Below are 14,828 nucleotides of genomic sequence, written 5' to 3'. Positions count from 1 at the left end.
AATTAATGTTGCGAATCTTTAAATACAGCATGCGCACTAACCTAAATTACATCATCTTGCATTTATATGACATGACAGGTCTCTGTACTTGATGTTTAACACCAGCCCAAAATTGTATTTAAAAAAAAAGGAGTATTCAATATGCATATAGCGTTAACATTGTTTTTTTTATTGATTACTGTATAAAACTGTCATTAATTCAATTTTAATCGATCTTTATTAACTCTTAAATGACAGACTTTAGCCTATGAATGATGTCTGTCTGCACAGGAAATCCACGAGTAGGCCACGCCCACTCACTTACACCTGAAGCAGGAAGTGAAAGGAGCCGATGAACCGTGTTTGGATTGATTTTCAAGCTTAATTACAGACCAAACTTGGAGTGATCTGAGCAGCTATTGGATAGATCCACTGACGGAAATAGTTTATTGTGTCTGTTGGTCGAAGCTTGATTGTTTTGGTCTCAGTCACACACAGAGCAGCAGGTGGGGACAACAAGATGTCTGTAAGTTTGCTTCTTCCTCCGTTAAAATGAGCATTAAACACCAGTGTTTGTTTTTTCTAAAGGAGCATAAGGTTGACTAAAGATATAAAGGATAAAATCCTCTATATTTATTAACTTCTTATTTAATTGCGTGCCTAAGAAGAAATAGTGCGATGTTTTTCCACAGTTTAGTGCTACTTACCGAAAAAAATGCTGTTTACCCGTTTTCATGCACTGTGCTCTCTGCACACGATGTACTCATGAACAATTGTTGTACTAACATTTTATCTGAGATTTTTAAAAATATATACATTCTAAAAGGACGTAAAGGACTTACAGCTCTTTTAAGATGTTAAAACCTTTAAAATTTAAAGTAACACAAGAAAAAGAAAGAGATCTTTGGAAATGAGAGTAAAGGCTTCAGAAGCCTGTAAATGCAATGAAATAGCATCACTGCTGTTAAAGATAATTCATAGTTTCAAAAATATCAAAGACAAGTAAGGCAAGTAATGAGTTTTACTATATTTTTCTTTAAACTAGCATGGCTTTGATCATTAATGACACAGTTTGAGCATATTTCAATAATAAATGTGTCATAATAATTAATGTGTAATAATAATAATAATAATAAAAGTAATAATAATGTGTAATATTTATTTAATCATGTCTATTGATCTGATTTTTCAGTATATTTTAAAGTTAACTGTTTTTTGCTCAGACATATGGGGATCTTTAAATAAAGCTTTGCTTTCCCTAAAACAAAATGTAACTTCTGCATGTAATAAAAAAGGATCCCCAAACATAAGAACGTCCTAAACACTAGGACTATACATTTGTTTTTAACACCCATGAGTAATTTTTGTTTTGTGTTCCGGCATAATCCATAACCGTTGACTCTACCTGTTTTGCAGGTTTGTCTCGTCTAAATGTGAACTGAAGCTTTGACTTTTCAACATGACACACCACCTGTCACTCCTCCTTCTCACGGTCCTGCTGCTGCTGCTTGGCCGCTGCACAGCTCACAACAAGTCAGAGACGGGAACGACGGGGCTGACCAGTGTCTCCCCTGACAGGAACATTGTGGCGAAGGAGGGATCGAGCACGCTGATCGAGTGCAATGTGACCGGAGGCTACGGTGACATCAAGTGGTTCAACCCTAAAGGAGCTCAGCTAGGCGAGGACACAGGTAGAAGGAGAAATGGCTGGATTAGAAATGAGTTAATGAAAAAACTTTGAGTTCTTTTCACTCTCACAGAGTAGAATACAGTAGAAATTTTATTGTCCGCCAATGGTGGAAATTTGCCTTAGGCTCTTAAGTGTTGATAATGAATAAGAAAAAACAAAAAGTATAATAAAGATATATTGCCTTAGTGTACTCATAATCCTTATTATCAGGACAGTGTTTCATCATAATCTGATACCAATCAATCAATCAATGAATCAAAGTTTATTCATTGTACTCTTTAGACAGTGTTTTACAAAGCGTAGAGAATTGCCTGAATAAAACCTGACTTGAAAACTAATGCACATCAACATTAACTCAGTGCAATGCTTTTAAAATAAAAGATGGATTATAAGAGACAATAAAAGACAAAGCAATAAACTCTGAATCAATATACACAAAATGTTGAAAAGTTTATGTTTAGGTAATATTACAAAGATGATCGAAATTACTAGTTATGAAATGAAAGAGAATTCATAAAATGAGCTTATAACTTAATAGTATTGTGTAAAAAATTATGATAAATATGTATAAAGATATATATATATTTTAATCTTTATTAAGTCAAGTGTTCCCATTGAGATAAATCTCTTTCAAAGGTACAGTGTCTAAAATTAGCCTGTTAGCATTTAGCGAGGTAAAACTGGTGAAAATGGAACATAATATTAGTAAGTAATACTGTCTAGATAAGTCTTTTATCGCCTGGATTTATAAAATTCTTTCTTTTCATGTGTGGGGAGGGTCTCCTCCAAGGCCTCGCCATCTTGGATTTTTGCATCTTGCATATTTCTACTGTTACACAGAAGGGACCAAATAATAATACAACAATTCTATAAATTCAGTGATTAAACACAATTTTAGACAGGCTTACTTATAAATATTATGTTCAAAAAATTTGTTTCACTAAATACTACCATACTAAATATAACAGATGGTACTTTTAAAAGGGCTTAGAGGCACAAGAACACATATTACAAACAACAGAAACAAAAAAAATACATATTGACAAATAAGCAGCATTCTTGTGAGTGTGTCATAAAATGAGCTCAACATAGTCTGGCTTTTTTGGGGAAAAAGCTACAGTCCATGCATGATGCCTAAAAAAATCTGTTGTCAGAAGTATATGTGAATACAAACAGGAAGAAACAAGGATGCTCTGTGACGTGATGCTTGCGGTGACTTTACAAACATAGTGTTAAAATTCCAGAAGTTTCTATAAACATATTGTTTGAACTGAAGATCTGCAGAAAAAAACCCAAGGAAATTAAAAAAACAGAAACTTGAGGATGATTTTATCTGATTAGAGCTGCATGATTAGTTGCAATGCATTTGTGCTTGCAGGCTTTGCAGTTACATAAGCACATAAAGGCTGCAGTTATTTTTCTATAAAGTAGTATTTGAAAGGTTTACAAAAATGCCTGCAGAAAGGCCTTGAAGTTGATAAAAGTGCCACTGCATTTGCACTTTGTACCTTTATTTTCAAAAAGGAACACTTTTTGTTGAAATTAAGATATTATGAAAGCATTTCTGTGTAAAAGCTTCAGGTTTTGTATTTTTTATGCTACTGAATAAATTTTTTGAGTAGAGAAATACTCACTACAAAGCTTTTAATATTCTCTGCATTTTTTTTTTTTTGGTAACCAAGCAAGTAGACTCATGATACCATTTGTGCATTATATCCCAATTGCAATTGCAAATAGCAATATTGTCCAGTTAATCGCATTGCACCTTATTACCAAACTGAGCAGCACCAACTCTGATCATAAAGGGGCCCTGACCAAACTTTGAGTCTGGACTCAGTTACCATAGCAATAGCCTGTTGAGAAAGGAGCAGCAGCTTCAAGACTCAGGAATATCAGGCTCAGAAACATGGCTTAGTAGGTGGTGCATTCCCCCTACAGTAAAACATGCATATGCCGGTAAAATGACCCAAAAATCTGGTTTTAAAATAACATTTATCTGGTATAACCATAAGGAGGCAGTTCGTGAGATGTATAACACCGTAAGTCAACACAATAATGCTGTTATTTGTTGTTGAATCAAATCTGATATAGAGGTGGATCTCAAAAAATTAGAATATCATGAAAAGTTCAATATTTTTTGTCACTCTTTTTTGAAAGTGAAACCCATATATTGTATAGGCTTGTTACACATAGAGTGAAATATTTCAAGCCTTTATTTTTTGAAATGTTGATGATTATGGCTTACAGATAAGAAAACCCAAAATTCAGTGTCTCAAAAAATTAGAATATTACATAAGATCAATTAAAAAAAGGATATTTTCAACAGAAATGTCAGGCTTCTGAAAAGTATGTTCATTTCTATGCCTTCAATACTTGGTTGGGCCTCCTTTTGCATGAATTACTGCATCAGTGCGGCGTGGCATTCTGTGCCTCTCCACTCTTCTAGGTCCCAGAGTCTGGAGGAATTTTTCAGAAAAGAGTGACAAAAAAATTGAACTTTTTCATGATATTGTAACTTTTTGAGATGCACCTGTATAAAACACCTCAGTTTATTGACATTTAAGAAATTGCTGAACTAATGAAAATTCCATTTAGAAAATAAAAATCTGGTACGATTAAGAATTCTATCAAAATTAATGACTAACCTCTGCTACTTTTTTCCATAATTAAAAATGAGTTTTTTATGTTACTTTGACTTTAGGTGGGAAGTGGCAGATTCAGGAAGATGGCGCCCTGAACATCACCGTAGTCGCCTTCCAGGACCGAGGCCGCTACACCTGTGTCGCCTCCAGCGCTGGAGGAGGTGCTCAAAACTACACGGTCACTCTGCGTGTCGCCCACACCGACAGCGGCCTGGGCCTTTACTACGTCTGCGTCTGCCTGGTGGCCTTCTCCATCACCATGGTCCTGAACGTGGCTCGGCTCTGCCTGGTCAGCAGCCACCTGAAGAAGACGGAGAGAGCCATCAATGAGTTCTTCCGCACAGAGGGAGCAGAGAAGCTACAGAAAGCGTTTGAAGTCGCCAAGCGCATTCCCATCATCACGTCAGCCAAGACGCTTGAGCTTGCTAAGGTCACGCAGTTTAAGACCATGGAGTTCGCCCGGCACATGGAGGAGTTTGCACGGAGCGTCCCTCTGCCGCCACTCATATTGAACTGCCGCACGTTCACAGAGGAAGGCGCCGAGACGGAGCGGGTCGAGACCAGACAAGCTATAGGCCCGCCTTCTTCTGACAGAGCAGGAGGAGAGGGTGAGGATGAGGAGGTGTGTCAGGCTCTGCTGGCAAATGAAGGAAAAGAGAACCATACAGGAGGCGTAGATGTGAAAGTGTCGGTCCATACAGTGCCTGAAAAGGATGACTGAGAATAAGGATCCATGAAAAATACAATCTGACTCAGTCTAAATCTAATCAGAAGAAACTATGACCCTGTTTACACTTGATATTAACATTCATGCTGGGTAATCAGGTAATCCTTAATGGATCACATACTTAAAACCTATTGATACATATTAATACATAAAAACAATAATAATTGTATCGGGTAAGGTTTATAAAGCTGTGAAATATTTGTTGTGCTTGATAACTCAGATCAAAAGTTGTTATTTAAGTAAAAAAAATGCAATGCTTTGTTGTACCTGAATATTCATCAGGTGTTTACATTATTGTGTGGGATTTTTTAGCATTAGAGGTGTTTGAATATTTAAATATGATCTTAAAGAGGTATTTCTCAGGGAGGAGAAGGAAATGTTTGTGTTGGGCTGCTGACAGGGAAATAAAACGCAAATAAATATAATTAAAAACATGAGAGTTTGTCTGTTGTTTGTGTCTGGTATTTCTGTCCCTTCAGGTAATGCTGCTGTTGGGCCTCTGGGTGGAGCTGTTGCTTAAATAACTGTCTTCATCAGCTGTTGCAGTCCTCTCAACAAACATCCCTGAAGGGTCGTTTTACAGTCTTTAAGCTGCATATGAAGACTTGAAATTATTGTGAAAGGAACAGGAAGTAGACTCACAGAAGGAGTATGGATGTCAACACATCTCAGGAGAGAATTTTCAGTCGATGATACCTGTACATAAACATCTTAGATGTTAAAAGTCTAACCGTACATACCCAAAGGTCATCCCTTGCTAGCCTTGTCATGAGTGTGTTTTTAAAATGCATGTATTTCTTGTTTTTATTTTGACATTTTCCCATCTTGTATTTGTTCCTCCTGTTCTCTATATTCCTTCGTTTAGAGCAGGGGTGTCAAACTCAGTCAGAGCAGGGGCCGGATTCTGGATTCAGGTCTAACCTGAGGGCCTAACAAGGTCAACTATAAACTGTCAACCTCATTACACCAGTAATAAAACATAGAAAAACTCAGCACTGTTGATAAATGATTTTGACATTTAAAAAGTAAAAAAAAAAATAGGTTTAAAGGCTCACAATCTGAGAAAAGTAAATTTATAAGTTCAAAAAGGTCAAAACGTGAAATTGAAATAGAAAAAATATGTTCTTTTAATGGCAAATATATTAGAAAGAAGTCAAAATCATGAGTTTAAAAGGTCAAAATATGAAATAAAATTTGTAATCATGAAATAAGAAGTCCAAATATTCAAAATTTTAAATTGTGACTCTAAAAAGTCAAACTATGGGATTATGAAGTCAAAGTTTGGAGTTGAAATATGAGGTAAAATACAAAATAATTGGTTATAAAGGTGAAAATATCACTTAAAAATTGGAATAATGAATCTTAAAGCTCAAAATATTATATAAGAAGTCAAAATTATGAGTTGAAATGCTCAAAGTATAAAATTAAAAGTCAGAATGCTAAGTTTGAGTCCTAATTGTGAGATACAAAATTGAAAATGTGAAATTAAAACACAAATGAATTTCTCTTCCCACATTCCTGACTTCTTATCTAAATATTTTTACTCACTTTTTCAGATTTAGTGACTTAACAAGGATATCTTAAATCATCAAGGATAAGTTCACATCTTTATACTTGAGTAAATCTGCAGACCTCAGACTGATGGGCCAGTTATAACAGAAATATGAGATCATCTTGCAGGCTGGATTTTACTCTTCAACGGGCCTGATTTGGCCCCCGGGCCTTTAGTTTGACACCCCTGATTTGGAGTCATTTTCTCCTTCCTCTGTTCTTTGTGGTGTACCCCTATAAAAAAAAAATATTAAGTGGCCACGCAATATTTAATGCGTCTGACCCTATCTCACTTCCGAGCATTAAATATCTTGTGGCCACTCAATATTATTTTTTAAATATGTTTTTAATTTCTATTTCCTGAAATTATCATAATGAGCCTAATGGTGTATATGATAAACACTGTAACTTTGTTCAAAAATAAAAGCGCTATTTTAACGTATCTTTTTTATTATTATTAATTTATACGTTTGGATTTTATTTTGGTAGGGAGTCCATCTACCTCATGGTTACGTGCTTCTGTTTCTTCATTTCCAGACCTAAAACAGCAAAACGAAAAAGGACAAATCCAAAAGCCAATATCGGGCCGTTATTTGATTTTGTTTTTTTCGTTGTTTGCTCAGAAAGAAAAAAAAAATTTTTTTCATTTTTGGTTGGAAATGAAAAATAGGAAAAAGGGCGCCATTTTTCATTTATTGGTTTTGACAGAAAAACGGATTATACTTTGGTCTCCTGACCACATACCCACTGCATCAGCATATATTCAGGGTTTATTTCTCTTTTAGGAAGAGACCTTCAGGAACTCAGTATAATTGTTCTGGTCATTTAAATTCTCCTTGAGTCATCAGTCAAAATCAAACCTTCTGTCTTTGTAGCACACTTTGTGCTTTTCATCAAATTTAACCTCGGACAGACCTACCTGGGAAATATCAGGTTGGAGAGCAGCCCAAATAACAACAACCTTGGGCCTCTGTGTTGAATAACTCACAAAAATCCATCCTTCTTCCTTTACCTGTCCTCTCCGGAGGCGAGCTTATCTAAATAGAATTGATTGGTCCGAGTGATCATTCATCATGCCGAGCCAAAGCAGACGCTTAAGGAGAAAGAGGGAGGGAAGATTTCATGGGTAGGATATTTTCAGTGTCACTGAAGTAAACTTACAGAAATGATCAGGTCAGAAAGGAAGGAAACTGCATGTGTGTGCTTGTTAGAAGAATATATGAGATTTATTAGCCTTTCAAGATATTTAGACGACACACAAGACAGACTGCATTGTGATTTCATTCTCCTGTTCATGAATGAAGCTTGTGTGTAGTAAATTTTGGCCTCTTGTATTTAAATTGCTCATAAAATCAGGTCAGGAGAAATTTGTCTCTAATTGCATTTCATTTCCAATCAGTCTGAAGGAAGCAGACAGGAGGAAAAATCAAGGACAGATGTTCATTCAGATGATACAACTAGAGGAGAGCTCATGTTTGCTCATTAGACGAGACTTGGTGCAGATACAGCGGCCGTGATTGGCTCGGCCCTTCTTTGGCTGTAGAGCTCAGACCCCCGATCTTTTTTTATGTTGCAGCCTGATGCTACAGTCATCTCAATTCTCTTCTCTCATTAATCTGCACCCAGTACCCCAACATGACAAAGTGAAAACAGAATTTTAGAAAAAATCAAAAGTGTTCTCTTTGTTGAAGCCCCCTTTGGCAGAAACTACAGTCCTGAGTCTTTTGGAAGATAACAAGCATCGCACACCTGGATTGAAGGTTTTTCTGCCATTCTTCTTTAAAAATCCTGTCAAGCTGTTGGATAGGGGCTGTCAGTAGACAACTGTTTTCAGATCTCTCCAGAGATCTTTGAAAAGGTTCAAGTCTGGGGTCTGGCTTGGCCAGTCTATGATGTTCACAGTCGTCACTTAAGGCCTCAGACTAAATGAATTCAGCCAGATTTAACCCTTGTAGTGTGTTAGAAAGCTGCACACATCTACAGTGTTAGCGGGTCAAATTTGACCTGTGATTTAACTCAGCTTGAAAATACTTGAAAAACAATAGTTATAATCCAATATTGTTTTTCACCTCATAACTAACCTAGTATGTATTCATATCCATGTAAAAACTGTTTTAAATGTTATTTTTTTGGCTAAATAGACCTTTTCTCTTACAATGTACCATTCGTTTTCAATTTAAAAAAAACTGTTTATATTCACTTATTTTATTTCCTACAGTGAAGATAATGGGTAAGTATATTATCCAAGTCTAATAGACTAATATTAGAGCATATCTACCAAAAAAATCGCTTGTCTTATTTTTTTAATTTAACATTATTAACAATAGTGACATCTGTGATGTCGCGGGTCAAAACTGACCCGTATAGTTCTGGTTAGGAAAAATGGCAAAAAGTCATTTCCTTTTTATAAAACCAACTTTGTTTTACTCAGAATAGCAAGTGCAAATTGAAAATTCTACCATAAATTGAACATAAAACAACAATATGGTATCAAGGCAGGTGTGTGTGCATGTGTGTGTGTGTGTGTGTGTTGAGGCAAATTGAGCCATATTTGATCCACAGAGCAACCCAGATGTTTGACCCGTAACACCACAAATGTCACTTTTTTTTTTTTTTTTTTTTTTTTTTTAGACCTTTAGAATTTACTAAAATGGTGAAAATTTCTTTTGCTGTGTTAAAATAGTTATGTCTGAAGATTAGATGAAGCCTCGTTCCAGTACAAAAAAGCAAATGATACTTTTTACAAACCTAAACTTGAAAATGGGTCAAATTTGACCTGAGATGCAATGATCAGCGGTGAGGATTTCATAGAGAAGTGTGTGCATTTCCAAATCCTGTCTAATAAACTTAATTTGATGCAGGTGGACTCCAGGTGAGGTGTAGAAACACCTCAGCAAATATCCGGAAAAATGAGAGGAACCTGAGATGTATATGGGAGATTGATTAGCCTTTAGGGCAGGGATGTCAGACTCAATCACAGCAGGGGTCGAATTCTGAATTTGGGTCTAACCTGAGGGTCTAACTGGGTCCAACTTTCCCATAGACTGTCAACCTCATCTTCACTGGAAAAAAATTACAGGGAAAAAAAACACAACTTTGATGATAAATAACTCTGACTAAAAGAAAAAAAGTCAAAAGTTAAAATCATGATTTTTAACAGTTACTAAATTAAATTCAAAATCATGAATTTAAAAGCTAAAAAGATGAGATAATAAAATCTAAAATACTGAATAAAAAAGGCCATCATTTGGGATCAAAAGTTATATTAAGGAGTTGAAAATATCAGGATATGTGAAAAAATCTAAATCAGGCTATTAGAAAGGTGAAAATATGAGATAAAATTAACCCCTTAAGCCTGCTGTGGCATATTTGATAAATACTTTTATAATACCTCTATCTAACCAATATGATCAATAAATTACTCAAAAAAACTTCTGAATACAATCTAAAAAAACTGATAAAATGCTCTCAAGTGGATTATCAGTCACCAAAAACACCTAATGTATAAAATGAGACACAAAAATAAATATGTTAAATTTTATGGAAGTTTGGAATTTTTTGGATTTCAGTAGAAAGTGAAATAAACATTTAATTTCCAAAAAATTAGAATTTTCTGGCTATAATTTGTGTTTTCAGGCTTTAAGGGGTTAAAAATGAAGAGTTTTAAAGGTAAAAATACATAATAAAATACTAAATCAAGAGTTTTTAATGTAAAAGTGAGAAAAATTAGACAAAATTAAAGATACTCAATTATAAATATCCAAAGATGAGATAAAAATTAAAGATTTTAAATCAAAAAGGTTAATATTTGAGATTAAAATTCAAAGTCAAGAGCTGAAAATGTCAAAAGATAAGGTTGAATTCAAATTCATGAATTTAAAACATCAAAGTATGACTAGAAAATTAAAAGCGTGAATTTAATGGTCAAAATATGAGATTAGAGTCAAAATGATGGTTTGAAAAGCTCAGAATATGATGTAAAAAGTCAAAACCATAACTTTATGTCCTAACTGTGAGATGCAAATTAGAAAATACAACATCAAAACACATATTTCTTTTACTACATTCCTGACTTTTTTTCCAATTATTTTCACTCTTTACTTGTTCTAATTCTGATGACTTCACCAGGATCTTGTCAGTCATCAAGGTTAAGTTTACATTATTATACTGTAGGAAATGTGCAGACCTCATACTGGTGGGCCAGTTATAATAAAAATAGGGTATAACTGTTCCACGGGCCAGATTTGGCCCCCGGGCCTTCAGTTTGACACCCCTGCTTTAGGGTGTTTATATGAAAAACAGGCCGACTGTGTTTACATTTCCATTCTCCTGTTCATGAATGAAGCTTGTGTGCAGTAAATTCTGGCCTTTTTATTTTAAATTGCTCATAAAATCAGGTCAAGAGAAATTTGTCTCTAATTGCAATTCCTTTCCAATCAGCCTGAAGGAAGCAGACAGGAGGAAACACCAAGGACAGATGATCATTCAGACAACACAACAAGAGAAGAGCAATATTTGTTCATTAGACGAGACTCGGTGCAGATACAGTGGCCGTGATCAGCTCGGCTCTTCTGTGGATGTTTATTGTGGTGAACTGCTGGCACATTTCCAAACAGTACTGTCCTCTTAGCTCAAAGAAGGATTGTTTTGTACCCTGAAGGACAAACAAAACTCTCAAAACCTTGTTTTGTCTGTTACGACCAAAGATTCATCGGTATAACTTTATTACTGTGGGTTAGAGGAGGTTTGTCCTTCTGGTACGGTCAAAGAGGTTGGGTGATAAGGTCTGGCTGGTGCTCTGCTTTCAAGAGCAGTCCAAGGTGGGATGGAGGCCTTCGGCTCTGAGGCTGCCAAATTTAGATTTGCAAATATTAAAACATGATAAACTAAGTACTTTTTTAAATATGTGCAATATTTTTTATGTGATTTCAAAAGAGTCCAAAGACTGCAGCACTAGTTTTAGCTATCTTGTTCCTTTTTTATTTTAACCTCTAACAAAATCTCGGACCCAGTGACGGTCCAAGCGGGGTCGTACAGCACGAGTGCTAACAAAGGGACGTGGGCGCCAAGGCTGACCTCATTCTCTGCAGGGTCTCGCTGCTACAAACGGCCCTGCTGTCAGGCACTAATGGGAAATAATGTCTGCAGAGGATCACAGCGGTGGGCTGGACTCGCTGGGGACCGAGGTGAAGGTATTGGGGTCACATCTTCCAACAGCTCCTCATAACCTTGGACAGAAACATGCCGCTTAGAGAGAAAACATCTGGAGAGAAAGTGTGAACAGAGAGCGATGACGTGGGATAAATGAGGTTGAACTGAAAGCTCGTGACCAGGAGAGAAGCAGAGGGGCTGATTGACGGTCTCTAGGGCGTCTCTGAACCGTCATCGCTGAGCTCTGAAAGCTTCTGAGTGGCTTTTTCCCACCGTTTTCCTTTTGATGACGTAAATGCGGAGTTATTTGAAATAACTCTCCATTTGCTAATTTTCATCCCCATAACAAGCCTGACTGCTTTTATTCATTTTAAACATTTAACATTTAAGCCATGAAAATCATTGATTTTTTAATGGAATGACAGAGAAACTCACTACTAAAACTCTTCTCTCATAAAGGACAGCTTTCAGAGCAAACACATGGTGATGGAGTGGCTTTTGATCAATGTGACCTAAAAAAAACAAAAATCAAATTTGGTGCACAACACCTATACTGATGAATTTTCGAAGTTCAGGATTATCTCACAGTTCTGGGTGATATATTAGGCTCTTGTAGTCAACTCTGTTATTGAACAGACTAGATCAGTTCTCAAACCTTTTACCCCCAAAATAAAGGTGCCAGAGACCAAGGACCCCCACTGTACCTGAAGGTGGATAAACACAGCCATGCACATTTAAGAATAGTCATGTGCAGACACGACCGTCCATAAGGGGGATGAGGCCTCTGGGGCCCATTCAAACTGGGGGCCCATAGATTAGCAAAATCACAGTCCATTGTAAAGTTAAGCTGTGATATCCACATTTTATTACCTAAATATTAACCACTCTTATCAAAGCAGCAAGTATCTTCTTTTATTCATTTGTGCCATTGTGCAAAGCCATTTTAAGAATTTAAATACCCCTTGAAAACAAAATTGCATGGGACAGAAAATGGCAAAAAAAAATACATAAATAAAATTGCAAAACTGGCAGAAAAGCATGGTAAAATTGGATTTTGAAAGAAGTGGGAATGGAATAAAAGCGGGAAAAAATTGATAGAAATAAGCAACATGGCCAAAATGGGTTAAAGAGGCAAAGTTGGGCATTAAAATCAGTAAAAGGGGGTCAACAGTGGCAAAACTGGCTTAATGTTCAAGAATTTAGCGGGAAATGTGGTGAGATTGGATGAAAAAGTGGCAGAAATGGGTTCAAATTGGCAAAAATAGACATAATGAATAGTTCAATATGGTTAGCGTGGGTGTAAAAAGTAGTGAAGCTGTTAATAGTGGCAATAATGAGTCAACAGAAGAAAAGATGGGCAGAAAGTGGCTAGAATTGGTTTAGAAGCTGCAGAAAAGATACAGGAAAGGGTTTAAAGACCCTGTAAAGTGACAATAAATCTGTATTTAGGTTTGTTGTATGACAGGTCACTATGTTATGAACCCCCAGGTCGAATTTCAATCAAATAAAACATCTCTAATTTTATAAAATTAAGCTTCAAAATCATGAAAAATGAGGCAGTAAAAGTTTTCCAGGGTGGTGTGGGCGTTTCTGTTGAGGGAGCTGAAGCCACGCCCACTAAGGAAGAATATGATCCTCTCAAATAAAGAAAGTTACAGTCTGAATGGAGAAAAGCACTCATGCCATTAGTCTGTTTTCTGGCTCAACTCTCTGTTATGATGCTTTAAAGAGGCTATGTGTAACTTAAAAAAAAAAAAAAAAATCAGTATTGCAACACCGCCGTCCATTAGGCAAACTACTACAGTATTGTGTTGCTTGTCCATGATGCCGCACTCCTTGCGCATGAATGAGCCTCCGGTTTATCAGCTGATACCAAGCAGCAACCTCTGGTCCTGAAAATGAAGCCAATGTGGAAGTGCAAAAAATTGCTATACCGCGAGTGTCCACTTGAGGCTGGCTGCAGGAACACCGGAAGTCTCGTCTGCAAACATGTTAAACAGCCGGTTTTGACACTAGAAATAAACTGGTTTACAGCCTGGTTCAAAACACCAAACGTGTCCCGTTAGCTAGTGCCTTATTGTGCTCCCACTGTATGGGGGATGAATTTTTTTGTACCACGACCGTTTGGATTATATTTAGGATGACATTTGATTGACAGATAGCTCGGCAGGCAGAGGCTCCGTTTCTGTCAACCAGAATGCTAGCTAGCAGGCTGACAGGAAGGTGCACTTAATGGGCGGGCTGTTCCAAAGTTCAGTTGAGACCGTGATTTCAATATGGCAGCCTCCACGGATTGGCATCAAGAGCCGTTTGAGTCCGCCTATTGTAAGCAGACGACTGATGTCACACGGGGTTTGTCTAATTCGTTCTACAGTCTATGGCTGATACACAAGCAGACCACGGTGATTTACTGGTGCCATGTATACAGAGAAAGTAAGTGAAGTAACAAAATAAACACTAAATGAGCAATGTGATGTTAGTGTTGTTTGGATAGCATCTTCATAAGCAAGCTAACGTAATTTAGAATACGTTTTATAGAACATAAAACATGTCCATGAAAATTGTTAGAAAAAGTTAGTCATGCCCTAACTTTTCTATAGACCTCACAGAAAGCAAGTTCCTGTCATGTCTGTGGTACAGAGAAACTCAGATCAATTTTCAGTCAGTGTGGTTAATTTTCTTTTTTCAGAATACTACATGACCCCTTCATTTCCTGTGCAGACCCTGTGCAGACATCACTGACCCTTTGTTGAACTTTGTAAAGTGTGCTTTAAGAAATATCAAAAGTGGAGCAGGAAATTGCCTCATCTCAGGAGTTCAGCTTTGTTCTTTTCACAGAGAGCAATTTTGCTCTCAGAGCAGCAAACAGTGGACTGCAGGTTGTAATTTGTTGCTTTATGTGGAGCTATTGTTAAGTGTCTTTTATTGTTGCTCTGGGTTGTACAGAAATAACCAGAGACGTCCGTTCGTTTCCATCATCATTCAGACTTGAAGAGCGGTGATGACTGATGCCTGATAATAAATTCTGTCCTCCGTTCCAGCTGTCACTCTGCTCCTGGTAATCACTCAGGTACCTCGGGTCTGCTGA

General features: G+C 36.7%; 1 protein-coding gene across 1 annotated transcript; it reads left to right on the top strand.

Annotated features, from left to right (window-relative positions):
• Positions 1-318: 318 nt before the first annotated feature.
• On the top strand, positions 319-5,472 carry LOC121518917 (microfibril-associated glycoprotein 3-like). Its single transcript, XM_041801614.1, has 3 exons — positions 319-505; positions 1,396-1,670; positions 4,371-5,472. The coding sequence occupies exons 2-3, from the start codon at positions 1,439-1,441 to the stop codon at positions 5,030-5,032; spliced, it is 894 nt and encodes a 297-aa protein (XP_041657548.1). The 5' UTR covers positions 319-505; positions 1,396-1,438; the 3' UTR covers positions 5,033-5,472.
• The last annotated feature ends 9,356 nt before the right edge of the window (positions 5,473-14,828 follow it).

Source organism: Cheilinus undulatus, linkage group 12 (genome assembly GCF_018320785.1).
Source record: "Cheilinus undulatus linkage group 12, ASM1832078v1, whole genome shotgun sequence".
Classification (NCBI taxonomy): domain Eukaryota; kingdom Metazoa; phylum Chordata; class Actinopteri; order Labriformes; family Labridae; genus Cheilinus; species Cheilinus undulatus.
This window is presented reverse-complemented; position numbering and strand designations above follow the sequence as displayed.